General features: G+C 32.3%; 2 protein-coding genes across 5 annotated transcripts; both read right to left on the bottom strand.

Annotated features, from left to right (window-relative positions):
• Window positions 1-1976: 1976 nt before the first annotated feature.
• Window positions 1977-26560, bottom strand: LOC130893553 (dual specificity protein phosphatase 23-like). Of its 4 annotated transcripts, none has more exons than XR_009059218.1 (5): window positions 26303-26560; window positions 24163-24287; window positions 19305-19465; window positions 4010-4786; window positions 1977-2550 (listed from the first exon to the last, which is right to left on the bottom strand). XR_009059218.1 is itself a non-coding variant. In XM_057799802.1 (5 exons), the coding sequence occupies exons 3-5, from the start codon at window positions 24281-24283 to the stop codon at window positions 14531-14533; spliced, it is 588 nt and encodes a 195-aa protein (XP_057655785.1). In that variant the 5' UTR covers window positions 24284-25616; window positions 25699-26109; window positions 26303-26406; the 3' UTR covers window positions 14021-14530. The 4 variants fall into 4 exon arrangements, 3 of the variants coding, with proteins under 3 accessions (XP_057655787.1, XP_057655785.1, XP_057655784.1); XM_057799802.1 differs by lacking the exons at window positions 1977-2550; window positions 4010-4786 and adding exons at window positions 14021-14836; window positions 25699-26109 and having other exon boundaries at window positions 24163-25616; window positions 26303-26406; XM_057799804.1 differs by having other exon boundaries at window positions 1977-4786.
• LOC130893012 (uncharacterized) lies at window positions 2192-4488 on the bottom strand. The gene is made up of 2 exons (XM_057798773.1): window positions 4384-4488; window positions 2192-4075 (listed from the first exon to the last, which is right to left on the bottom strand). Exon 2 carries the CDS (start codon window positions 4070-4072, stop codon window positions 2192-2194), a length of 1881 nt encoding a protein of 626 aa, XP_057654756.1. The 5' UTR covers window positions 4073-4075; window positions 4384-4488.
• Window positions 26561-26698: the final 138 nt, after the last annotated feature.

Genomic DNA, 26698 nt, shown 5'->3' on the forward strand with positions numbered 1-26698 from the left:
CATTGCACAAATGGTTAATAAATGATTGGAAAAAGAATTTTAGGCCGAATAAAGTGGTAGAAACGAATTTTCTTTTTGTTTGATAGGTAATATTATTTATTTTATCAAAAATAGTTATTCGGGGCAATGTGGTCACACAAGGTGACCACTTTGCCCCTTAAAGATATATATATATATATATATATATATATATATATATATATATATATATATATATATATATATATATACAAGCAATAAAATATCATGGGATGTGTTTTAAGACCGCAAGTCGGGGTTATAATCTATTACATACTACACTAAAACAAAGAGTTTTAAATGTCAACAAAGATGCCGTATACAAAAAAATCATAATGGGTGCTTATAGACCGGTATTCAACAAAGAACAAGAACTACTCCAGCTAATTCTAGATATGGAGCAAAGACAAATTAGCTCATAAATTTGATAAAGAACTGGAAATAGCAGGTAAAGACTGGGTGGTTCACTTTCGCAAAAGACATTCTCTCTGGGAATCCCAGAGTCAACTTCTAGTCGAGGTATGCTGTGCACAAATTTTATTTGCATGGCTGCAGGAGGAAATTTTATGCCACTTATAATTTTTCCGAGAAAATGAATGGAAATAGAATTGATTGAAGGAGCACCACCTGGTTGCGTTTTTGCTTGTAGGGATTCTAGATGAATGAAGCTACATATCTTTGAACAGTGGTTTGATCGCATTAGATTCGAGAAATCTACAAAGGAAGACCCAGTACTTCTAGTACTGGCCACAACACACACAAATAATTTGGCTGTGATAAACACGAGAAAAAAATAACTACAAGACAAAAAAAGAAAGTGTGGAACTACCGCTATCTTGACCAGTAGCCCATACAAAAAAGAATTGGAGTAGGAACTTCAGGAAAAGGAGAAGAAATAAAAAAATGAAAAAGTATGCTCATGCCACAAAAAATGTGCGATAAACTGAAATCCTGCAAACACCTTTGGTAGTATACAAAATATACAATAAATTTTATCTAAAACAATTGTTCGTAAAAGTTAAAATTAAGACACCAATTCGGTAATCCGATCATTTTGTCAGATCCTGTATACCACTTCATGAGGTAGAGTCTTCAGCCAGGATAATCTTCATCGAGCATAATTTATACTTCACCTGATAACCACAATAATTACTTTGTAAATGTAGCCAAAAATTTATCATGATCTGCTTTCATATCTCCCTGATGTTAATGCTAACTTACACAGTTCCTTATTTATACCCGTAGTTTTAGCAGATCTTCGCAGTACAATTAATGACATCAAAAATAAATACTCATATGGAACTGATCGTTTTACAATAAAAATGTTTTCAATTCTGCCCGATTGCACATTAAATCAACTTACCACTTCAATTAACGTTCCATTTCAAAATGGATCTTTTACCAATTTCCTTAAGATGACTATAATTATACTTCTGCATAAAGGAGGAGATAAAAATTAAGTATCGAATTAACACCTAATAGCACTCCTTTCCACGTTATCTAAGATCATATAAAGATTGGTCAAAAAGAGGCTTTTATCATTTGTTTTTAAATATTAAGTACTTACTACCTATCAATTTGTGCTTTTAAGTAACAAATGCACAAATGATGCTATATTTTCTCCCCAAAATAATGTCTACTCTAGCCTCTAAATAGACATCACTCCACTGCAACAACTTTTTTGTGATTTTGCATGGTTTAAGTCATACCTTACCAACATAAGTCAGCTTGTAAGGGTCGATACAACGATGTCATCTTGCAAGCCAATAGAATGTGGAGTGGTCCAAGGCTCAGTATTAAGCCCTATTTTGTTTCTTCTGTTTATAAACGACATCGCCTATCTAGACATCTTTGATAAAATATGTCTATTTGCAGACGACACACAAAGAACTGCACTTCACTTATCCACCTCCCTAACAGTCTATTATGTAGGGGAAGGGTGTACAAAATGACATACATTTTATAAAACTAGAAAAATTTAATCAAAAAACTGCATTTTTCAAACGAATATTAAACAAAACATATAATAACCCTTTCGCAACATCTTAGACGAGTCTTTACCTCGATAAAATAAAACACAAATTTTTAGTAAAAAAAATCAAAATGAACAAGAAAAATTCATTTTACCCCACCTGGAGGGCAAAATGACACATCAATATTTTTTAATATATTTTTAGTCTGTACAAAGTTCACAAACAAAACTTTTTGTTTTTTTGTCTACCCCGGCACAGTCGGCATGTGCCCACTTTTGACAGGAACAGCAACGTAGCCACAGTTCACCTTGTTTGGAAAATTTATACACTTCTGTGCAATAAATGCAAGCACAATCGTCTTCATCTTCGTCGGCAGAAAAAGCCTCTTTTTCTGTGTCTGACTCGTCAGGCTCTGCAAGGACTTTTCTTGATACCACCCTTTTTCTTTTTTCTCGAATTATCAGTTTTGGTTTGTTTTTTTCTTTGGCCTCTTCCAAATTTGGGGTAGAGTTTAAGACAGAAGTTCCCTGACGTTTCCTTGGCTTTCGCTTTCCCTGGCCTGAAACAAATGATCCGATCGGAACTGGACTTAAATCGGCCGGTGTAACCAAAATTGAAACCCCACGTGTTGAATTTTGCAAGTTTTCCTGAGTGGCTGTAGGAATGATGAGGGGAAGTTTTATGACGGAAGTATTTTTTGAACTAGGTCCAGGTTGACCATTATCATCAGTCAGAACATTAGCAGCTTTTTGGACGGGAGGATCTATGGCGGAAGCATTTTCTGAACTAGGTCCAGGTTGAGCATTATTATCGGTAAGGCCATTTGTAGCCTGTTGGACAGAACCATCGACTACAATATTTGTAGTTTCAGATGCTTGAAACATATAGTCAGGGAACACATCAGGGTTTATTGGGTAGATGTCTGTTTTAGCAAATCCATGAGTGGCATTCTGGACTGTAGCCGCTTTTCCATACGCTTCATTTAGCAGACCACCAATTTGAAATTGTGTCACAACTCGTCTAGGATGAGCTTTGAGCCATCTGGTTATTGCTTGGTCATAATACGTCTTGAGTGGCCCAAAAAATGCCACATCGAGAGGTTGCATTCGATGTGTGCAATGAGGTGGCAGACACAAAAGCACAATGCCATTTTCTTTGGCGTACACAAGGGCATCGAGATATTTATGACTTGCATGTCCATCCACAATTAACAAAACCTTTTCAGTGGGAGATGTCTTGTTGACATATTTTTGGAAATGTTGCAGCCACTGTAAAAACACTGGGCCAGTCATCCAGCCGGACTCCTGGGCAATGCATAAAGTTCCTGCAGGTGCATGGTCAGCCAATTCTTTTTTCATATTTTTCCGGGGAAAAATTAGGGCAGGCGGAATAAAGTTTCCAGCGGTGCACATGCAGCAAACAATTGTTACATGAGAACCTCTTTCAGCGCTGGTGATTGCTCCTTCTTGCTTCCGACCGGCTGTAGCAAATATTTTCTGCGGGCGCTGCACTGTAGATAGAGCAGATTCATCTGCATTGTATATCTTCATGGGGTCGATATTTTCTTTTTGCATGATCTGGTCGAAGACCTTAAAAAACTGAGCCACTTGAGGCTTATTAAATGCCTGCGCTCTCGCTGCGGATGTAGCTTCGGGTTTACGCAGTGTTATATCTCGATTTCTTTTCCGAAATCCTCTTAACCAGTCTTTTCCTGCAGCCTTTTTCTGAATATTAAACTGGTGCTCAAACCCATTTTTTACTGCTAAATTGTAGGCTAACTCCAGTACGTCTTGTCTTGTGAGTCCAAAGAACCTTGATTCTAGCAGTTTTAAATGCTCCACCAACTGCCGTTCTACTTCTACAGGAAATGTGGTTTTAAACCTGCCCAGTCGTTTTTCGCCTTTTTTTAAAGTCTTATTTTTTTGCAAGGCATGTCTCCTTAGAGTTGCTTGAGGTATGTGGTAAGTTTTTGATGCCTTGAGCCACCCCATTTCACCATTATTAACAGCTTCTATTACCTTTAACATAGAAGCAGGATCCCATGATTGCCTACTAGATTTTCTTACGTAATTTCTTGGCATTATCTATAACAAAAAGGATATTTTAATACGTTTATTATGATGGGTCAAAATGACATAGTATGTCAATTTGCCCTCCCACATTCTATGTCATTTTACCCCATATGAACCTTATGTAAACAAATGCAATTTTTGCCAAAACAAGAACCCGCTTAACAAATCTGAATAATTCAATTCTAAAAGCAACAATCACATAACTCAACATAAATATTCCAACTCAACAGTTTATCGCATTAAAAAGTTATAGCAGTTTTTAATGTTTCACGACAAAAAATTTTGGCGGTTAAAAATACTATAATCGGACGTGCACTTACTCTGAGTGACGAAGCGGTACTAAATGTAAAGGAGCATACCTGCTACCCATTCCGCAATAGCATATTCGTTTCCGAGCGCTTCCGAACGAAAATTTGTGTGTATTCGAGCGCTGTGTCATTTTACCCCACTATGTCATTTTGTACACCCTTCCCTTACTTATTAAGTCGCATCTCCGATAAGCCCTTCCTTCCTGGGGTTCGTGTGGTGCGTCTCAATTTGAGGGAATTCTCAAACTAAACATCAGGGCTCACTGCCGGGAATTCTGAGATTAAAAATTCTGACTTTTCCTTTCTTATTCATCTTTGAATCCGTTTGCCTAATTCGTAAGCAGGCTTCTCCAATTTCAGAAAGATCGTTGCACGGCTATCCACTTTAGGAATGCGGAGCGCGATCTTCACCTACCTACACCACGTTCAGAATTAGTTAAGGGCTCAATATGTTACAATACAAAAAAAATGCACAATCACTTGCCAATTGAAATTAAATCGACATCATCTTTTCTCGTATTCCGCAATAATTTGAGGACATATTGACTAGAAAGTGCTTATTCAAATAATAATATTTAATTCTGGACATGCTGCGCTGCTTTAATTTTTGCTATGGACTTATTTACTAATTTTTACCTATTACTATCACCTATAATTTAGTTACTCATTATGGTTTTATTCTGTATGCTAAAATTTTATTTTATTTGTTTTCTCTTTATTTAGTTACTTTTATGTTTGTTTTTTAGTCTTTGTCTACAAATTGTAGTAATTTTTTTACAATAAAGCATTTCTCTCTCTCCCTCTCTCTTTCTAATCCGTGAACTGACTTCCATATAGTTTATTCACTATGACTTGTTACTAATACCGAAAAACTAAGTCGGAAGTAAAGTATTTTCCACTTTTTTCATATGACATATTTTCGAGGTTTGCTAAGTAAGGAAAGTTGCCGACAATTTTGTTCGATGTACCATAGGCGAAAATACCTCATTTTATAAATTTATTATTTTTATAAATACTTTTAAAAACATGTATACCTAATACGAGAAAGTTTTCGTTAAAAGGCAATCGAATCATTAATTGGAAGGCATTATACTACAATGTGCAATTTCATTTAGTCCTTGGGCCTGCGATAAGCAGTGGTGTCGTTTGGTGAGATTCATTTAATTCATAAATTTCTTTAAATAAATAGAAATATAGCGTTCTATAAACTATGAGCGAATGAAGACATTTAGTCCTCGGGCCCTCGACCCATTTTTTTGATGATGACCAACAAGCTGGAAATTTGTAAATCGCTTGTTTAGGTCAATACCGACAACTTTTTCCTTTGCGAAAAACCTCGATTTTGCTCCATTCGCTCCGTAGAGGGCGGTAAACATGTAATATGGCCGAGTTATCAATAATTAATTATCAACTGGTTGATATTTATTTCAAACGGGATATTATTTATTATTATTACCTCAAAGAAATTTGTTCAACAAAAATAATGCGCCATTTCCTCTGTCCGACAGGCTAATTATGTCACTTTACCACGCTTATATTAATGAATAACCAGCAAGCTGATTTTTTGTGAATTCGAAGGTTAATAAATTAAAAAAACATGTACTCATTTTGTCCGACGTATAGCGCGCGTTATAAAGGGAATCCAACACCTGCGTTTTTAACAACAATTGCATCACTGATTACCAACCGTCGGACAACGGGAGGGTTTATAAAAAAACATATTTTCTGACTAATTATCACTTTGACCGACAGAAATATTGCGCCATAAACGTAGTCCGACACAAAGAACATATGAATTCATTTTTTTCTTGATTTTTTTCTTTTTTGTTAATTTTTAAAGTATCTGGGTCGAAGGGCTTAATTTCCTCACTTGTACGCCTATCTTTTCTGTTTTAATTTCATACAAGAAACACTCCATTGCTTTTTTTAAATATAAATTATTATAAGACACGTGGCGAACTGAAATCTACGAGTAAGCCGGTTTTCCCTCAATATTCACGCTCACTAATTCAATAGTATACAAATACATAAAATAGACTTTTCCAAGTATGAGCATGCTTTTGTAATTCGTGGCGAGCTGTATTCACGCACACGGTTTGAAGAATAATACCAATACTTCTCTGTGATTCAGGCATATTACTACCCAGAAAACACAAAATATTTCTGAAATCTTTCTGAAAGATTTCAAGCTTAGACAATAAAAAACTATTGATGTATCTCTTAAGATCTCTTCTATTCCTTCTGAAATCTTTCACAAAGCTCTCAGAAATTTATTTTAGAAAATTCTGTACAATTGTATAAAAATTTTGTACAAGTCAACCCTGAATTCGTCGATTCAAAAACTGAGCCAAGAAAGCTAAAAATGCTTAATTTTATCATTTTTAGTTTTAGTTATTAAAAATAAGAATATGTTAACATTCAGCTGTTTTAAAGTAAGTAGATCAAGGGAAAAAACCAAAAATGAAGATACAGTTAGACCGTTATACTGAACAAAAAAGCAAATGTATTTTTTAATTATCTAAAGAGTTTGACCCATGATTTTTGTCGGCCAATAAACTTAATAGGTTTCATATATAATTATGAAGTAAAAAAAATCAGCCTGTTGGTAATCAGTGATGCATTAGTTGTTAAAAACACAAGTTCCAAGTGTCGGACACCCTTTACATGAGTACATGTTTTTTCAAATTATTAACCTTCGAAATCTCAAAAAATCAGCTTGCTGGTTATCCATTAATATAAGCGTGGTAAAGTGACATAATTAGCCTGTCGGACAGGGGAAATGGCGCATTATTTTTGTCGCTCAAAGTTCTCTGAGGTAATAATAATTAATAATCTCCCGTTTGAAATAAATATCAACCAGTTGGTAATTAATTATTGATAACTCGGCCATATTACATGTTTACTGCCCTCTACGGAGCGAATGGCGCAAAATCAAGGTTTTTCTCAAAGAAAAAAAGTTGTCGGTCTTGACCTAAACAAGCGATTTACAAATTTCCAGCTTGTTGGTCATCTTAAAAAAAATGGGTCGAGGGCCCGAGGACTAAATGTCTTCATTCGCTCATAGTTTATAGAACGCTATATTTCTATTTATTTAAAGAAATTTATGAATTAAATGAATCTCACCAAACGACACCACTGCTTATCGCAGACTGTCAAGCAGTAATATTTCAAAAAAATTGTATACATACGCCTTCCGACAACTTGGGCCAATAAAAATGCAGTTATGTTTACGATTCGATGTTTTCATTGGTAATCAGTGGAGATGATGAGCCCACGTGGACTGACAGTTTGTTAAATGTTTACCGAATTGTATACGGGGAGTAAACATTATTCTCCATTTCTTAATTTGGTATGAGTGCCTTGCGTATTTATGAAATATTAATTGTTCCTCGCATAACCATCTTCTGCATGTGCTATTGGAAGAATTATAGCTATTATGCCTACTGATACCAAATTTTAAATACTATTTGGTTTTATCTCTATTACATTTTAATGCGATATTGAGGTTCCTTCCATTTCCAAGTTCCACGTTTTTAAATACATCTCACTCATTTATCTTGTTAATATTGTCTGAATCTGTTTATTGAAAATGTGTATTGATAACAAGGTATGAGAAACATATTTGTATTACAAGTGTATAATTGTATCAAATCGTTAAGTTGTCAGAAATATTCAATCTGAAAATATGCTCATCTTGATGGGATCAAAACAATTGATAATAATGATTAAATTGAATCAACTGCGAATATCTACTGATGTATTAGAGAATTCATCGCAGAAATATAAACAGTTACCACCTATTAAGCAGCAGGTAACAGAATATATATTAATGTTAGTTGCTAAGAATTATTACAGTTTTTTTAAATTTTTATTAAACTTGTATACTGTAAACAAGAAGTCATGGAAAACTCATACATTTTGATATCGATTTATCTCGAAATTTTAAACTGCTGCTTATTCTTCTAAATCGCATAAAACTATTATTATCAAAGCATTGTTTTACTATATTTGGACATCATCATGTTTTGTAGGTGTTGTTATGAGTTATTATAATTTGAGCATGTATTTCCAGGAAGTTTCAATAGCTGCCTATCACTGAAGCCATAATGGCGAATACAAAACATTTTTCATCATCTACCCAGAGTATAGCATTTTATTGAATGTTATCAAGAGTCGTATTGTGACGAGCAAACAATTCACTCAGAAGCTGTTATTCACATTTCTGTTTATTCAAATCTATTATAGTGTGGAGCTATTATGCTTCTATATCTATAGATATGAGTTTATAAACCAGCGGTTCTCAAGCCTAAGAAATCAAACGTTATTTCAAGGAAAACTTCAAAAATTCTATATATTTTACGTAATCTATTTTCAGTACTATAAATGTAGAAAAAATAAAATAGTTTCTCGTGAAAAATATGTCAACATGAAGTTCCTAGATCTCTAAACACTGGCAAACGAGAAGTAATAAATAACTCAAAAATAATTTCCGAAAAGTTTGAAACCTATGAGATAAGAGAGAACAAAGGTTATATGAAAAGTCTCTGACCTGAAATTGAAGGTGCCAGTTGGGAGTTAAATTCGTGTATGCGTTCAGAGATTCTCAATAAAATTTCTTCAATTTTTGACGATCTTGACAATCATATAAGTGAGTAATTCAAACGTAGCCATATCATCTTTACTGACAACGAACGTTTGGGACGGCTAAAAAGTGCGATAACCAGCGATTTCATCGAAAAAGTTCCAAAAATGATATTGGGTGACCGTCGGATTAAGGCTAGAGAGACAGAAAAGGATATTTGGCATACAGAAAACACTGTTTACACTACTACCCCACCAACACTCACAATTACACTGCCTGAAGCGCGCTTCGATAATCAAGTTATCGTCTTCAGACACTGAAGGTAAACTAATAACTTGACTTACCTTTTTATACTGAATTTTTCCACCAATAAATCTTCTCCCGCGAAAATTAATTCCAGCGGGAAAACCTTCTTGACGGGAATCTTTACATTTATTCCTTGATTGCTAAACTATAGATTGGGCTGTAAAGAATTGGCTCTTTGGCCTTATTTAAACTTTTCTTACATTTAGTAATTTCAAGGCTTACAAATGTATACAACAATTTTTTATTGGATATATTTTTTAAAAATTTTACATTATTAATATTTAAGTCAAGATTATTATTGGTAGCGTGATCAGCAATACTCGATTTTTCGTTCCGTCCATATTTTAAATGTGCTCTTTTAATCGGGTATTAACAGATCTCTTAGTCTACCCAATATACTTCCCGTCACAATCACTATAACTAATTTTACATATTCCACTCTTTTCTAAATAATAAGGTCAAAGGGCCAATTCCTTACAGGACACTCTATAGTTTAGTAGTCAAGGAATGTATGTGAAGATTCCCGCCAAGGAGGGAGAAGGTTTATTGGTGGGAAAATTTAGTATTATCAAGTTATAGGTTTTAGTTTACCTTAATACTTTAAAGACGATAACTTGGTTATCGAATGGCGCGTCAGACAGTGTAATTATGTTGGTGTAGTGGTAGTATGTATAAACAGTGTTATTCAGTATGAATATCACCAACGGTTCCAGAAATTCCAAATTAGTGGATAACGGCATGTCAAAAGAACGCATTCGCCTTATACTGACTGAAGTATTATGCAAGCGAAAGCTATGTGGGTGTCGCGTTTACTCACTTTGGACTGAAAATGTATTCGAATGAACTTATCCCAAGCATTAGTGCAGTTTCAGTAAAATGAGTCGAATTTTTGGTGTCGATTCATAATTTTAGATAAAACCTGGATCCATCACTACACTCTTGAAACGAAAGAACAGTCAAGACAGTGGATTACATTATCTTCAGAAAAATAAATCAATAGCGACCGCATTTGAAAAAATAAAGACCTTATCCACACTACGGTAATCGCCAAGGCTGAAATTCACGAATTGCATTTCGAATTGTTTGACCATTTACCACATTTACCTGATCTGGTTCCCAGTAATTTTTCCTGTTTCCTAATTTGGAGTTTTAGCAGGGAGGTTTTCATCAGTCGGAGACGTTATAACATATATAAATACATATTATGACTACTATTAGAAAGGATTAAAAAGGAAACTACTGGAAAAAGTATATAGACTCTTGTCTCTTTCTTAGTCACCGATAATTTTGATTTTATACAATCCAACCAGTTTTGGATTGAGAAATAGTGGAACCTGGGGCTGAAATGGGTTAGGGGCCCACTTCAAAACCAAAAACAAAAAGAAATCAAAATAAGTTTATTTTTTTTTAATGTAATATATTAGTTTTACATTAAATATGGATTATAAGTAAAAATGAATTAAATTTATGAAAAAAATGCAATTTCGCTATGGATCCAATATTATTTTTAAAATAAATGATCAAATTAGTAATTTTGCGGGACCCCTACATGCTCGGGGCTTGGTGCTCTAGCCCCCTTAGACACTCCCTAAATCTGATGCTGAATCCAATATATCAAAATAAATTATTTCTACTATTTACATCTGAAATTATTCCCAATAAATCCTTTTTTATTTATTTTTATTCTCCATACTATCGCAATGTGAAATATTTCTGGACTACAATTATATCAGTTTAGAAACATTGCTTCATGTTTTGTCAGCATGTGATTTTAAACACAAAAAACTAAATAAAAGGATGGTAATAACCGAATCGTCAAGGATAGTCCAATGAAGAAGATTATTTGCTTCAAATAAAAGACTACTGAAGTTCTAATAAACGAATGTGGTACAAAAAGGGCTCAGTTCACGTCTGGTACCTTGCTTAAACCAAACTCCCTTAAAGGCAGACATTTTACTAGTCTATTTACGTTTCATAATTTAATATTCAGTTGTAGCAAGTTAACGAGTTATAATAATGATTATTTTCTAAGTTCTAAGTAATACTACAATCAAGTGCATAAGGTATCTACGCCTATGGTAGATCAAACAAAATTGTCGGCAAGGGTTTTTATAATCTGCATTTGATATTCTGTATCTGTTAGTACTAATGATATGGCACTATTACATCCTGTAAATATCATCTTAAAGGATACATTGGCTGGAAAATGTCAAATTTTTTTGGCATATGGCACTTTTAAAATAGGATAATAGCGATATGTTATAAAACGAATAAATTAAACTGGTAAAGAGGTAGACAAACTTAAAAACGATTAATTACAAATTCATAAGTAAACAATAATAGAGTTTGGAATCAGATCTCTCAAATATGAATAAACATTAAGGTGACATGAATAAATTCCCTAAGTAATAGTCTACTATTGGATTGTAATTGAAATATTGTTTTTCTAGAAAAGAACCTTAAGAATAAGAAATATTTTTAAATGAAATGATATTAGAAACACTGTCTTTATTTTATGAAACTACATACATAGGCCAGGACATTTACGAAATTACGTGACAAAATTAATAGTAGAAAAAAAACAACGCCATCGTGTTCTAGGGGTTAAATAAAAGTTATGTGCATAGAATTCAACATTTTTTGTCTATTCGTTATTTTGTTAAACCATAAAAACACCAAAAAATCGGTACAAATGTTTTTTGCGTTTTGTGCTGAACCATTGTTAGTATTGGCAATATTGTAGAGAATTGAAATAAGATTTTATAGATTAAATTTCGATAATTTGTTGCTTAGATAATTTAACCGAAAGGGGGAAATTTTTAATTTTTTAAATTGTTTATAATTTGTTTAATTTTGAATATAAAGGTTTCTTATTCACTGAAAACCGAGATCTCGATGTACTTGATCAATGCACTAAAGATGGGCCCTGTGGTCCCAATAATTTTTGCAAAAGGGCAATTAAACCATAGAAGATCTTTTTTTTCAAAGAGCCATTCTTGCTCACCGGATGGTCCTATCATTTGGAAAGTCGCGTTGCAAAGAAGAAGAGTTGAACTAAAAATCCCTCATTTCAGTTTTTTTTTGACTTCAAAAAAGTGTTCAAAAAAGGGGTAAAAAAATTATGAACAATTTATTGTTTTTTAAACATTTTATAAAAATATCGTAATACCAATGTCATAGAAGCTAGACATATTTTTTAAATTCATTGTTTTTCAATATTAAGGAATGTTTTTTGCGTCATTTTGTAGGGAAAGCTTTATCAATGAAAGTTTTAATAATCTATTATTGAAAATGTACATTTGTTAGCAGTATAAGTGACACTGTTTTTCTCCGCTGCTCCGCCACAGCGGATGAGTGGGGATAATGGAATGAAGCAAAGACGGCGGGCTCAAAAATGCTCCGACAGACTCAAATCTGCGGAGCGCTGAAAAATATTAATTATCTCAGGAACTATTGGGTCGATTTAGATCTTTTTTTTTCAAACTGGGCTAACTCGTTCAGCTAAATTTAGCTGTCACATTAGATTTTTGCTAAAATTAATAATTTTCCCAGAATTTTCCCCTCTAGGAATTTTGCAATTTTTTGTAAGATTTATTTATTAACTACATAAACTGTTATTCATACTGGCATAAAATACTTTGCATTCTAGGTGAAAATACTTAACTTTATGGGGAAATATTTCGTATTTATTGCTTTACTTGAACGCATTTATAGGTTTCATATGAAAAATTTGAAAATACTCCTCTTTTGAATTTGAGTTTAAAAAAAAATGTCTTACTTCGCCCCAAATTAAACTGCAATCTTGCCGAATATGACATTGGTATTACGATATTTTTATAAAATGTTTAAAAAACAATAAATTGTTTATAATTTTTTTTACCCATTTTTTGAACACTTTCTTGAGGTCAAAAAAAATTCAAAAAACTGAGATTAGGGATTTTTAGTTCAACTCTTCTTCTTTCCAACGCAACATTGGTAGGAGACCCTTTTTTTCAAAGGGTTTAATGGTTTAATTTGCCATAATGCAAAAACTGTTGGGGCCACAGGGCCCATTGATTAAGTACATCGAGATCTCGGTTTTCAGTGAAGAAGAAATCTTTATATTCAAAATTAAACAAATTATAAACAATTTAAAAAATTAAAGACTTTCTCCTTTCGGTTAAATTATCAAGCAACAAATTATCGAAACTTAATTTATAAAATCTTATTTTGAAGATTTTTCAATTCTCTACAATATTGCGAATAGTAACAATGACGAGTCTTGCATAGGTTCAGCGCAAAACGCAAGGAACAAAATTTGTACCGATTTTTTGGTGTTCTTATTGTTTAAAAAAATAACGCATAGACAAAAAATGTTGATTTTATGCACATAACTTTTATTTAACACGATGGCGTTGTTTTTTTTTCTACTATTAATTTTGTCAACAAAAGCCTATTTTTCCTAAATGCCCTGGCTTAACAATAAAGATTCAATAAATTAAGGATTATAAAGTGAACGGAATATTGAGTAATTACCTTGTACTGATGTTACGTCAGGGCGGGAGAAATATTTTTTCGCTTTAACCTATATAGTCGAAGGTCTGTCAATATTACTTATAGTTCGTCAGTGTAGTATTTCAAGCCTATTAATTTCATTGATATACAAACTGCGTTTAATAAATAATCACGTAAAAAACGATTTTGATTTTAGGAATCCTTCAATAAATATTTTTGGTATTTCGACATAATTTCGATTAATAAGGTCAACAAATAAAAAAATTGTTGATGTTTATATATATTTATTATACAATAAAAGAGGAATTTCCGCCCTAAATAAACTGTCTTCTTCAGACCACTGTCCTTTATTTTATAAAACTGTGGAAATGCAATTGCAATGCAATCATAACGTGGCACAAGCTCTTGGGATATCGCTATTAGTTGACGTCATTATATTTATATCTATCGAACGAATTTGGAATTGAGTAGATTATGAGGGTTTTATAAATTTTGAGGTTGTTGTAGAATTTCTCTTGCAATTGAAGTGCTTTTTGAGTCAGAAAGATTTGTTGAACTTCCAACTTACTCACAAATCGCACAGATAAAATATATAAAATTACTGGTTGAAAAATATGATTCTAAGCAAAGCAATTGCTTCCAAATCTAACAAAATAAAAGATGCAATGAATACAATAGTTGCGTATGTGTACCTAGGTGATTTAAATAACTCATATATGACTTTTGAGGCCCTCCACAATTTAAGTTGATAAAACAAATGAATGTACGAGAAAATTTTCATTTTGAAACATATTCTTTTTTTGGTAATCCCCAAGTACCTTTTTTATCTTCTCCCTCAAGAAAACTTAGAAAATACCTATTTTTTCTTGTGATTTTCTTTAATCTCATATTATTTGCATGTTCGGCATTAATTCTATAATTTTTAACACACTCTTCCTGTATAGGGGTATCCAAAGAACCTGGACGATTATATCTCAAATTTTTGATTGCTTGGTCAGCTGTCATACCATAGAAATACATTAGATAGATTGCAATCATTACTCCGGTACGACCTAAACCCATTCGATCGTGTACGCCAACAGGCTAAAAATAATTTCGAAAATCAATATTTTGAAAATGTAATCCGCCGTTCTTCAAAGGGGAAAACAACTACTTTCCTGGCTAATGCCTCGACGAATATTGAATTACAACCCCTCTGAAGAGCGTGTTGTAACCTTTTTGTCGATATTAACATTCCCAATGGCTCGCAATTGCAAGGAGAGGGTGTAACTACTGACTAGCTTCGACGTTATTACGTCTCATCAGAGCAGTTTAACACTTCTCGTTTGAGCTTGAGACCCGAACTAAATATTTTTTACATTTCCAGTTTCACGAAACTTGTTTTTCAATTTTGCTAACTGTAGGCTGCGAAACGTGTTGTCCAGGGTATTTATTTATTTGAGAAACCTCCTTTTGAGTTCTTGCTTTATTACCACAACCAATCATAATTAAAATATCTATTCTTTGAGTCTCGGACAAATTAATTAAGTTTGCAATTTCTACTTATGTCACTCCAATTGTGTTGTAGAGCTGTTAGGCATATATGTAAGTGAACCTTACTAAAAAGTGATATTACATTCAGTTTTATTGTTTGTAAATGAGTCTTTGATATAATATGCATTTTTATAGTTATAAGATTTAGTTAAAATTTCAGTTAACCAAACAATAAGAGGTTTAATTCGAGTGTTTATTGATGCTATAATTGGTTTAGCTAATAGAGTTTGTTTACTAATTTTCGATGAACAATAGAATTTAGGAGGAATAGCATTATGGTTTGTTAATTTCTCTTTAGTTTCTTTGTCAATTTGTTTTTTGTGAAAGCTTTTTTTATTCATTCATTATAATTATCAGTTAATTTGACACTGGCATCATTATTATGTTCTTATATGATATTGTTAAATATTGCTGTCTCTTCACTATAATTTTGACATTACCATCGTCAAATGGTATGACTATTAAATTTGGATTTTCTTTTAAAAAATTTTTTGGTTTTATATTATTGTTGCGGTATATGGGCCAAATAACAAGGATAAATTTTGACATGACCCGGCAGAAAACGTAGAAAAAAGAATAGAAAAATATATCTAATAGAGAGGATTTCAAGGGAATAGTAGGGAGAAAACAAGAAACAATAATGGTAAACGGCTGCTTTTACATAATGATAAAAAACACATGGTTCTATCACAAAAATATGTACAAGTATACAAGGGAAGTGAAGAACAGAGAGGAAAGATCTATTATTGACTACGTTATAGTGGAAAAATAAACAGAATAATCACAACTGATACTAGGGTTGAACGCAGATCTGAGATTGGTAGTGATCACTTTCTGCTAGTATCAACGTTAAGAGAAAATAGAATAATATGAAACAAAAGTGAAAAAGATAACTATAGAAAAGTCAATTTTAAAACTATAAGGACATATAAATTGGAAGAGGAAGAAGTAGCAGAACTATACGAACAGACAGCCGCAGAAATTATACGAATTAATCAACTGAAAAAATTTTCGGGAAACTTGTAAGAAACGTGGATACTTTCAAAGCAGCCATAAGCGAAACAGCAAAAGAAATATGCGGAATATCTCAAAACAACTATCAACAAGACACACGGAAGCAATATTTGGAAAGCATAACAATAGAAAACTATGAAAAATACAACGAACAGAGAAAAAAGTGGAATATATAGTAGCTAAAGCAAAGAGATCGAGTTGGACAGACTTCGGTAACAAACTGGAATATAACAGCAAAGGAAATCATAAAAAAACGATAAAATCTTTATGAAAGGGTAAGAAACAAGACGAAATATACATAAAATTTTTGAATTTTTAAAGAAGAGCAAATATAATTGAGAGATGGAAGTGGTATTTTAAACAAATACTGATGGGAACAGAAGATGATAATGAGCTGAATAAAGAAATTAATAGAACAAGTAATAAAGAGGACGACGATGAAAACGAAGAAAGGATAATGGGGGAAGAAGTTATAAGAGCGATCAAATGGCTAAAAAATAGAAAAGCTGCAGGGTGCGATAAAACAACTCCTGAAATTTTAAAAAATATGGGAGGGAGGGTTTAAAAATCATTCACAACATAGCAAAGATATCAAAAGAATGGGAAATATCATTGTTACTACTACCCTAATTTAATAATCACTTTACTGTCTATATCGACGAAATAAAAACCTAGATAACAAAATGGGACCAAAAGTAGAAAATACATTAAAAAATGCATAAAGTGGATCCGTCCAAGATCACATATTTACCATTAAACAAATTATGAATAAAACTGTCCACTGAAATACAGATGCAATATTTGGCTTTATTGATATGGAGAAATCTTTCGATAAAATACTGAGGGCAAAAATATGGGAAAGGTAGGAAAGAACTAAAATAAATGTTGACTCACGAAATGCAATCATGAGTGTCAATTATGTTATTAGTAAAAAATTTGAGAGTCATTTCTAACCACAGAAGAAATAAGATAAGGTAGTTGGCATGGCTTTTAACAAATCTATAGATGATTTAACGAATATCTGTTCATCCAGCTCTAATAAAGTGTACGGTGAAAATAAAACCCTGCACATAGTGAAAATATTTGAAGGAGCATATTCTGATGGTATAGTCCTCATTGCAGAAATTATCCAAGATCTACAGAAAAACTTTGACACCTGGAATAATACATGGCACGAAAAATAAATGCAAAAAAATGAGGTAATGGCACTCTAACAACAAACAATAAACCATACCTTGGAACAGAAAATAGAAAATACTTCGAATGGAGACGCAGAAAATAAAAAATGTCCTAAATACATATAACAACATAAATAACTGCCTGATAAATGAAAGAGAAGTTTGAAGAAATAGGAAACTAAATGTTCATAAAGCAATTTACAGACCAATATTGTCTTGCAGCTATGAAATTGCAAGCTGTAAATATGGAATATCTTAGGTGTTAGAGATGAAAGGGGATAGGTTAACGAACGTCCAAATACGATAAAATCTGGAACTCATGACATATATGGAATTCACTGATCAGACAATTGAGTTGGTGGGGTCATTTACAGAGAATGGAAAATTCAAGACCAATGAAGAGAGTGAAATTACACAAAAACAAAAAAAGGGGAAAACCTACAGCCACATCAGACAAAGAGTAATTGGTACTATACTTGAGAAAAGAGTGACAACATGGAGAGAAGTAGAAATAACTGCACTTTCTAAAAATGAATAGACAAAATTTGTATATAGTCATAACTGTAAATTTAGACCACTCACCATTATGTGGTATAGGTGGATTTTAGTGGTAGAAACTGTAAAATAAGAGGTATATTATCAATTGAAATATTTTTAATCTAATCGTTTACATACTCGTATCACACATGACTACCTATTAGCGGGAACTCACTAACCAACGAGCGAGATGTGTAATAGTGTTTTAACAGTGAAACACCTTTTAATTGACTGTTTACAATATGACTATGAACGAAAAATTAATAAATTATCACATTCACTGGAAAAGCTACGTCCAAAAGACCCAAAGAAACTTATGAACCACATGAAAGACTGCAAACTAAGCAGTAAAATCTAGATCTAACGGTCGAATGTTTCAAACCTAAATACACGCTAATAACCCTGCGTGGTTGATGCATAAAAAATCCAATTGTTTTGGGTGATACATCTAATAAATTCATTTTTTCTACGTCCGTTATAATATTCACGTTTTTTTTTCATTTATTTGCATTCATAAATGAATACCGTAGCGGCTCATTTTTTCACGCTTTTGCTTTAAGAAAAGTGCCGTAACGTGTCGTTTTTTAACGCAAATACAAAATATTTTTATCAAGATAGTGAGCTGTAAACACTTTCTTTCTCATGTCAATTCGTTTCTCCGATAAACACTTTATTTCCGTAATAGTGAAGAAAGCTTAAACTGCACACCAGAAGATGTTGTTGAATCGGTAACTGTAGCGACTATGAATCCAGGGAACAGTATTTGAAAGAATATAATTCTTTTATGGAGTGGCGTACTAAAAAAAGCTTAAATATCTTCTCAGAAAGAGTGTTACTAGCTTACTTTGAAACTAAATCCAAAATGTGGAAGTCTTCAACACTTTGGTCAATTTATTTCAAAACTGAAAGGCACCCTAATGGTAAATAACGACGTACTTTCAATATTACTATTACAAAATGAAAATTGATAAAAGTTTTGTCGAACTACGAACATAGAAAAAATTTTGTATGAAACTCTGGAGTAAAATAACTTTTTTTTCACTAGAGGGAATTCCTGGTCAAACTGTCCTACTCGTGAAAAAAAGTATTACTTTACTTACGTGTTGCATAAATAACTATTTGAAAATTTCTCCCATAAAACCAAAAACAAGTAAATTGTTTTGAAAATTTGTAAATTGTAAAGTAAAATAAAAATACCTTTTGTTTATATAAAACAGAATGTTTTTCAAATTAAATTTAAGTGTAATGGACTAGCAATTGTGATGCTGGAGTTCAAAATAAATATTTACCAATTTATGTTTTCTGCACATCTGTATTGTTCTGATAAATTTGAAAATTTGTTCAATATCAGGAGCATTACATTCTTCGATAGGTATGTAAGTCCAGTTGAATTTTGACTCGTTTATATTGGGTATTTTTTCTGGGCACAAAGTTACTATATGTCGCATTCCTATAATAAAAACAATAAAGTTATACCTAAAACTTAATTATTAATCTGTTTACGATGACAAACATGATAAATTAGTATTATCACGAAAGACTCACATTTGAAAATCATAGACTTTGAACCATATAAAGAAAAGTGATATTAAGAAGGACGTTGTAAGATAAAAATATCAACAAGCTCTACCTTACTTACGGCATATAAAAATCGCACAAAGCGCAGAGTTTTTATAAAAATTCCGTTCCGGAGATTTTTCTATCAAAGATGAGCAACGTTCTGATCGGCCTACTGAAGTTGATGATGAAATCAGTCATAATGGAAGAGTATTGTCATATAACTGTTAGAGAGGCTGCGAAGAGGTTACATGTATTGCACACAACAATTGAAAAACACTTAAAATGTCTGGTGCTAGTTAAGAAGCTTGATATTTGGGTACCTCACGAATTGAAGAAAATTCATTTAACAACATTTGCGATATGCACCTTAAACGAAATGGAACCGACTCTTTCCTAAAAAGAATCATCAATGGTGATGAAAAATGGGTCCTGTACAGCAAGGTAGTTCGAAAACGATTGTGGAGAAATCACGATAAACTAATACAAGCATCGAAAGCTGAAAAACAATAAAAAAGAACATGCTGTTAGTTTGGTGGGATTACAAAGATGTTGTGTTTTTGAGCTGGTTCCAAGGAACCAAACGATCATTCTGATATTTACTTTAAATAATTAATGAAACAGGAGGAATTCATCAAAGAAAAACAGCCAGAATTGTCAAATCAGAAAGGTTTAGTGTTCCTCTATGATAATGCAAGGACTCACACATATTTGGCAACTCATGACAAACTATTGGAGCTTGGCTGGGAAATGATGCCTTATCCCCAATTCAGCCCTGATCTGATTACCATTTATTTCGAAGTTTGCAGAATTCTTTGAATGGACCAAATTTCACAAATGACAATGACCTTTAATCCCACCTGGTTCAGTTTTTGCTGATAATGACTAGACATTTGATGAGCTAAAAGGGAATCATGAAGCTAAAGGAAATATAGCAAAAGGTCATTGAGCAAAATAAAAAAAAGTTAATTAAAAGCTATTTTTTGTTAGAAAAAAATGTTTTATTTTATACTATAAATCTGAAATTACTTTGTCGTCAACCAATAATATTAACAGCTGTAGAAATTTATTGAATCTCATATCGAGAGACTGACTGAAATATATTTGATTATTGAATTTTCCCACAATTGCATTTTGTTTTAATTCTAAAGCGGTTAAATGTGTTTTAAGTGAGTCTAGGTGAGTGTCGTTGGAATTATCTGTAGCAGAACCGAGAAAGTTGAATAAACCTTTGAAATAAGTTTTCGGATATGTGTATAATATTTCTTCTAATTTGTTTAAGTCAATGAGCAGAACGTGTCTATTGTAGTGAGAAATTTCTCTTAAATTTCCGATTTCTTCGGAGTAATATGCATTATTTGGAAACTCATAGATTTTTGAGAGGTTGTCCCAGGGACATCTGTAAAGAATTGTTTTCCTGGGAGTTTTTATTCGTTACCTAACGGACCCGTTTTACATATTTTAAATGTGTAATAGTTTGATTCTTTGTATTAGTTTTACCAATTATTTTTATTTTGTTTTGTATTTCTGATTTCATAGTGGTATAAGAAGTAATTAAGAAGTAAGAAGTAATCTAGATTTATGTAACGTATAAAGTTTGTGACGGGTTAATCTCATGAATGGGCTCTACTTTTTTTGGTTATAAGTTATAAGGGAAGATCGATATCGAAATGTAACTCTTCGGGATAACGACTACAAAGAATTGAAAAAGGTGAGAAATTTTTATGGTTATAGAATGAAGTAACATGTGTGAAAATATTTTCGAGAGGGTCTTGAGGATATTTTTCTTGAAGAGTTCTTAATTTTTCAATCAAAAGTGAATTTCAATTTTATGTAATTTCAAAAATTCTTTTATTATTGAGGAAATTTCGTCATCGTATTCATTCCCAAGAAAATGAGTAGACACAGAAATACCCTTGTGTTAGACCAATCCATCAACTCTAAGTAGTAGGATGCATTGGAGTTCAAAGTAGGATTGATAAAGTTTATAAGTTAGTCCTCAGAAGTGTAGAGTAGGGATGTAAAAAGTTTCCCTGTCATTTACAAGCTGTCGAAAGGTGCGTGAAGCTCATCACCGAAGCGTCGCTCAAGGTGTGTGGGTCCCAATCAAGAGACGGTTACATTAGAGCTCTACTAGAATCTAGATTATTTATGCCCAGTTTTGAAAGCAAATCAAAATACAGAGTGGTTCATGGATCAGGTAAAAGTACAGAAGAGGTACAACAAAAAAAGGTCTACCAAAGAAACGATACTAAAAACCAAAGAAAAGTACCAAAAATACAATGTGTAACTAATGTAAATAACAAACCCCATCCTCATTGGTTGGATGGATGAGAGGGGTGTGGATGAAACTCGAAGTGTAGCCACCTCCACTAGATAATATTATTATCTAAACAAGAGAAGAGCTGCACAATTGGCACGAAACTCAAAATCAATAACCTTTATGCCTTACATGATTTTTTGTTAAAGTAAATCAAATATGTCCAAAACTGATGATTTCCGTTAAATTGTAGTTGCGCGATCGGAAAATATGCTTCTAAAGGAAAAATAATTTTTTATTACCGTTTTTAAAAGCCTAGTGTATGAAACTTTCGACTGCTTTCGCGTTCGCAAGATGAACTCCGATTTCAAAAAAAATAGTAACTTTTCCAAACTATAGAAACTCTGATTTCCCAACTTTAATTTTCACACAACACCTTATTTTATAGTATAATGTTGAAAAAGGAACTCTAATATTAATTTTCTTAAAATTCTATTTTCATAATCAATTGAAGCATTAAAACGTTCTAAAATATACAAACACAGCGAGTTATTTTAAATATATTCGATTGTTTGAAAGAGGAAAATATTCAGCAATCTGATAATGCAATCATAATAAGAATTGCTGATTTGAATAGAGTAAATAAATGTAAAGAGAAACTGAAATCAGTTGACACAGCTACTCAAGATTTTATACGTAGGACAACTTATAGTTTATATAAGGAGAACAAGTTTGCAATATTAGAAGTAATACAACAAAAAGTAGCAGATTATCTAGAAGACAATTAAGTTTTGACAGCTTGTGGCTTTAAACACAAAAAATAAATAATAAACGGAAGGCAAGTGCAAGTGCAGATGGTTATCATGAAGATATGACAGCAGAATTATTTGAAAAGTGGTTTAATGAACACCTTTTACCTAATGTTCCACCACAGTCAGTAATCGTTATGGACAACGCATTCTACCACTCACGGCAACTCCTTAAGAGTTGTAACATAACCTAACCAAATAGTAGTAGTAACTAGGCTCAAATTTTAGCATTTATGCTGAAAAAAAATTCCTATTTCTGTAAAGTGAAGAGGTTGTAGAGCTCGTAAAGAATGTTGTAGTAGTAGACCACCAAGAGCTTATGAAAAGTTGTGTTCAACATGTTATCAAAGAAGAAGATGAGTATGTGGGATCACCCTCTTTAAAACGCATTATAATTCAATTAAATGATACTTTGGAATTGAAATGTTTTTTTTTCTTTTGTTTTATTTGCAAAGAATTGATTTTGATTGGTTTTTGCTTTGAAATTCCGTTTTCCAGAAAAAAAAACGAGTGGAATACAAAACGAGCTCAGTTCACGTCCGGTACCCTGTTTAAACCAAACTCCTTTACAGGCAGGTACATTTTACTCGTCTATTTACGTTTTATAATTTAATATTCAGTTCTAGCAAGTTGACGAGGTATAATAATGATTTTTTTTCTAAGTTCCAAGTAGGACTACAATTAAGTGCATCTGCATATTTCGAGCTTTTGAATATTTGTGTATTCATCGGTAGAGAATCAGTAGTTATGAATTGCGGTGTGATTAAGTTTGTTGATTCGATTTATGAATGACATTACATTTTATAGGTCGGTTGTTAAGAGTGAAATTGAATTTCATAGGTTGGATGAGGCTAGTTGGCTATCGATGGCGTTGAATTTCTTTACTAGAATTTGTTTTTTAAAATCTAAAGAATATGCATAGATTACACTAAGTTTATTTAAATAAGTTTTCTCATTAATACATTGATCATTTTGGGCGATATACGTTGTTTCTAAAAATAGACATTGGCAAATTCATAATTTATATTATGTCCTTAATCGTAGACAGGTGTTCATTAGCGATACATTTTTAACTAATTGATGAAAGTAATTTCTATTATTGTTTTACACATATTTTTATATTGTATTTGATCATAATTTCAGTCCCAGACGATGAATACATAAGTATTAGAAAGCTCGGAATATATTAGAGTTAGTACACTTTGGTGTTTAATTTTGGCACAATCCCACTACGAAAACTCTGATAATATAGCTGGCAAAGACTTCTTTCCAATTGAAACAGGTGATTAGTCATGACGAACTAGTTAAAAAATGAAATTACGAAAAATAATTTTATGTTGTACAAAAAACAATTATGGGAAGAACCTTTATGACTGTATATATGTACCTCCAAGGTTAAATGAATCACATAGCAGAATTAATGATAATATTCCCATAAATTATAAATTCCAATTACTAGATGGATCGTTTCTTGGAAAGTTTTTAGATACATATGTAAGAATCATCTTGATTTTTACTTACCTATTTGCCAAAGGTACTCCATATTACCCCTAGTTTGAGGCCAAGCAAATGCAGTTACTTCTTTATCTACATAGGTGAAAAACCATGGTGGATATAAAGCATCTTCTTCATTTCGCAACATTAAGCTTAGAAAAACAATGAAGTTAGATTATTTGTGAAAATATTTCACTATAATAAATAAACCAACATACATTGGGGACGCATATAATAATATTAAAAAAATTTTGTACTTAGTATCACATAAATATACAAATAAATATTATTTCAATGTTTAAAACAAAAAATTAGAAATATGAACATTTCAATTTACAATTGTAGATAATATACAAATAGTAAAACAAATTTCAAGGATATCTCATAACAAACTTATACCAGTTAAGAACCTAAGATTCAATTATTTTAATTTTTCGAATAAATAAGTGTTCTATAGTATATATTTATATTTATTGGGATAGGGATGTAATGGGTAAACCAAACATCAACATTCCATTGAGTGAGTTTTAGTTCGGCTGATTGAGGTATTCAACTTTAGAATTTAGACACGCTACTAGTATGAAACTGGACTAAAAAAATGTTATTCCCATGATATAATAAATAACATATTGAAATGGATAAATAAATATTGTACTCAATATATCGTGGAAGATTGAATTGTAGAAAGATATGCCAACGCGAGACTTCTTATTAAGAATCATATACCTATACTAGCTGACCCGGCTAGTTTAGTTTAGTCCAGTCAGTTAAGGTAGTTCACCTAGGAAAATCGATTTTTTTCACTTTTGACTCCCGATTTTTGAAGTTGCTCACATCGTATTATATGTGAGTTTTGAGAGGAGTTTAAGGATGTCAAATGAACTACTTTATAGCTGAGTATCTCGATTTTCCGAAATTCTTGCATAAATCTACCTAAAATGACTGGACTAGTTCAATAAAAATAACTAACTAACTACAAGTGTATAGGGATGTACTTATAATCGAAAGTGTTGTATAGACAATGGAAGTAAGCTTTTTTTAGGTTAATGAAGTATTCTTTATTAAAGTGACGAATATATTTTAAATTAAAATTCTTGGTAGCTGTCTAGTAATCAAAAATAATTATTCATATTTTTACTAGGCGAGAATATACCGCACATAGTTGTCCAAAAACCACTTTGAACTGAGCCTAATATTCTACATCAGACTCATACTGGAATGCTAGTCGAAGAAATAAATCTAATGTAAATGCTAGAAGAACTTGTTAGTATTATTGGTCAATTCCTCTACGTCTGTTTACTATGAATCTACGCGTTTCTCTCCGTTCTAATTGTTTCTGTTTATTTCGTGCCTCTCGTGAATGTGATTGACATAACTGCGTCGTGCTCACACGCATATCTGCATTGTTTGTCCGCCTGATGTTCATGCTCTTGTATGCATGAGATTTGATTGTTCGTTGGTCCCTTTAATCTTGCTGGTACCTGTAAATAAATCAAGTTGAAATACTTCTTTGTGAGAAACAGTGACTCAATATTGTACTCGTTTGCTTATTATTTGACTTACCTTCCAAAATAAGAGAACACGTATATTTATTAAACTCGTATACGTTTTTGTTTCGATTTAAAACTATTTACAAAAAATGATAGGTACAATATGTACAGGTACGATAACGGCTGTTGTTAGCGGGAGCTCACAACACGTGTTTATTTACATGAGAGTAAAAACTGTCTTCTCAGTTATTAATAAATAATTATTGCACTGGAACTTAATGATAAATTTACGATGAGAGTAAAATTAACTTTAGAGCACAGAAAAATCAAAATGATACGTATAACAGTCACTGCTACGATCGATAGAAAAAGGAAATTGAAATTATAAATAAGAATTTATTGAACTATAATTATTATATTCCATTGCCATCTTGCCATCCTATTGCGGATATGTGGATAAAATAAATAATCGTTGATCGTAGATCTAAAAAATTAAAAAAAATTTAGGGTTGGACTACCCTTAACATCTAGGGGGAGTGAGAAATATATGCTGTTCGATTCGCAGACCTACCCGATATGCACACAAAATTTCATGAAAATCGGTCAAGCGGTTTCGGAGGAGTTCAATTACAAACATCGCGACCCGAGAATTTTATATATATATAATTTTCACTCACCGGTAATCCTCAGCATTTGTAACTTCTAATAATTTCAAGCGTAATTGATCTTCCAAAATCATAGTTCAGTTTTGCGAATGAAAAACAATGATTAATACCTCAACGATACTTTTCACCAGTGAAAATAAAATTGTGTAACAAAACTTAATGCACAATTTTATATTTTAATCTTGATAGGTAGGTATGTTGATATTATTTTTACTTCAGTTCAACACGTTTGTTCTCTACTTGCCAAATCACATGCTTCACATTGTTCTCAACCGACAAGGCTACGAAGTGTTTTATTTGATACAGATAAATAATTTTAAATTACTTAGTGATTCCTAGAATAGCATCAATGTTTATATAAAATGGAATATATATCAAACGTCAAACGTCATTTTGAATATTGAAACC

The sequence above is a fragment of the Diorhabda carinulata genome, chromosome 4, assembly GCF_026250575.1.
Source record: "Diorhabda carinulata isolate Delta chromosome 4, icDioCari1.1, whole genome shotgun sequence".
NCBI lineage: Eukaryota > Metazoa > Arthropoda > Insecta > Coleoptera > Chrysomelidae > Diorhabda > Diorhabda carinulata.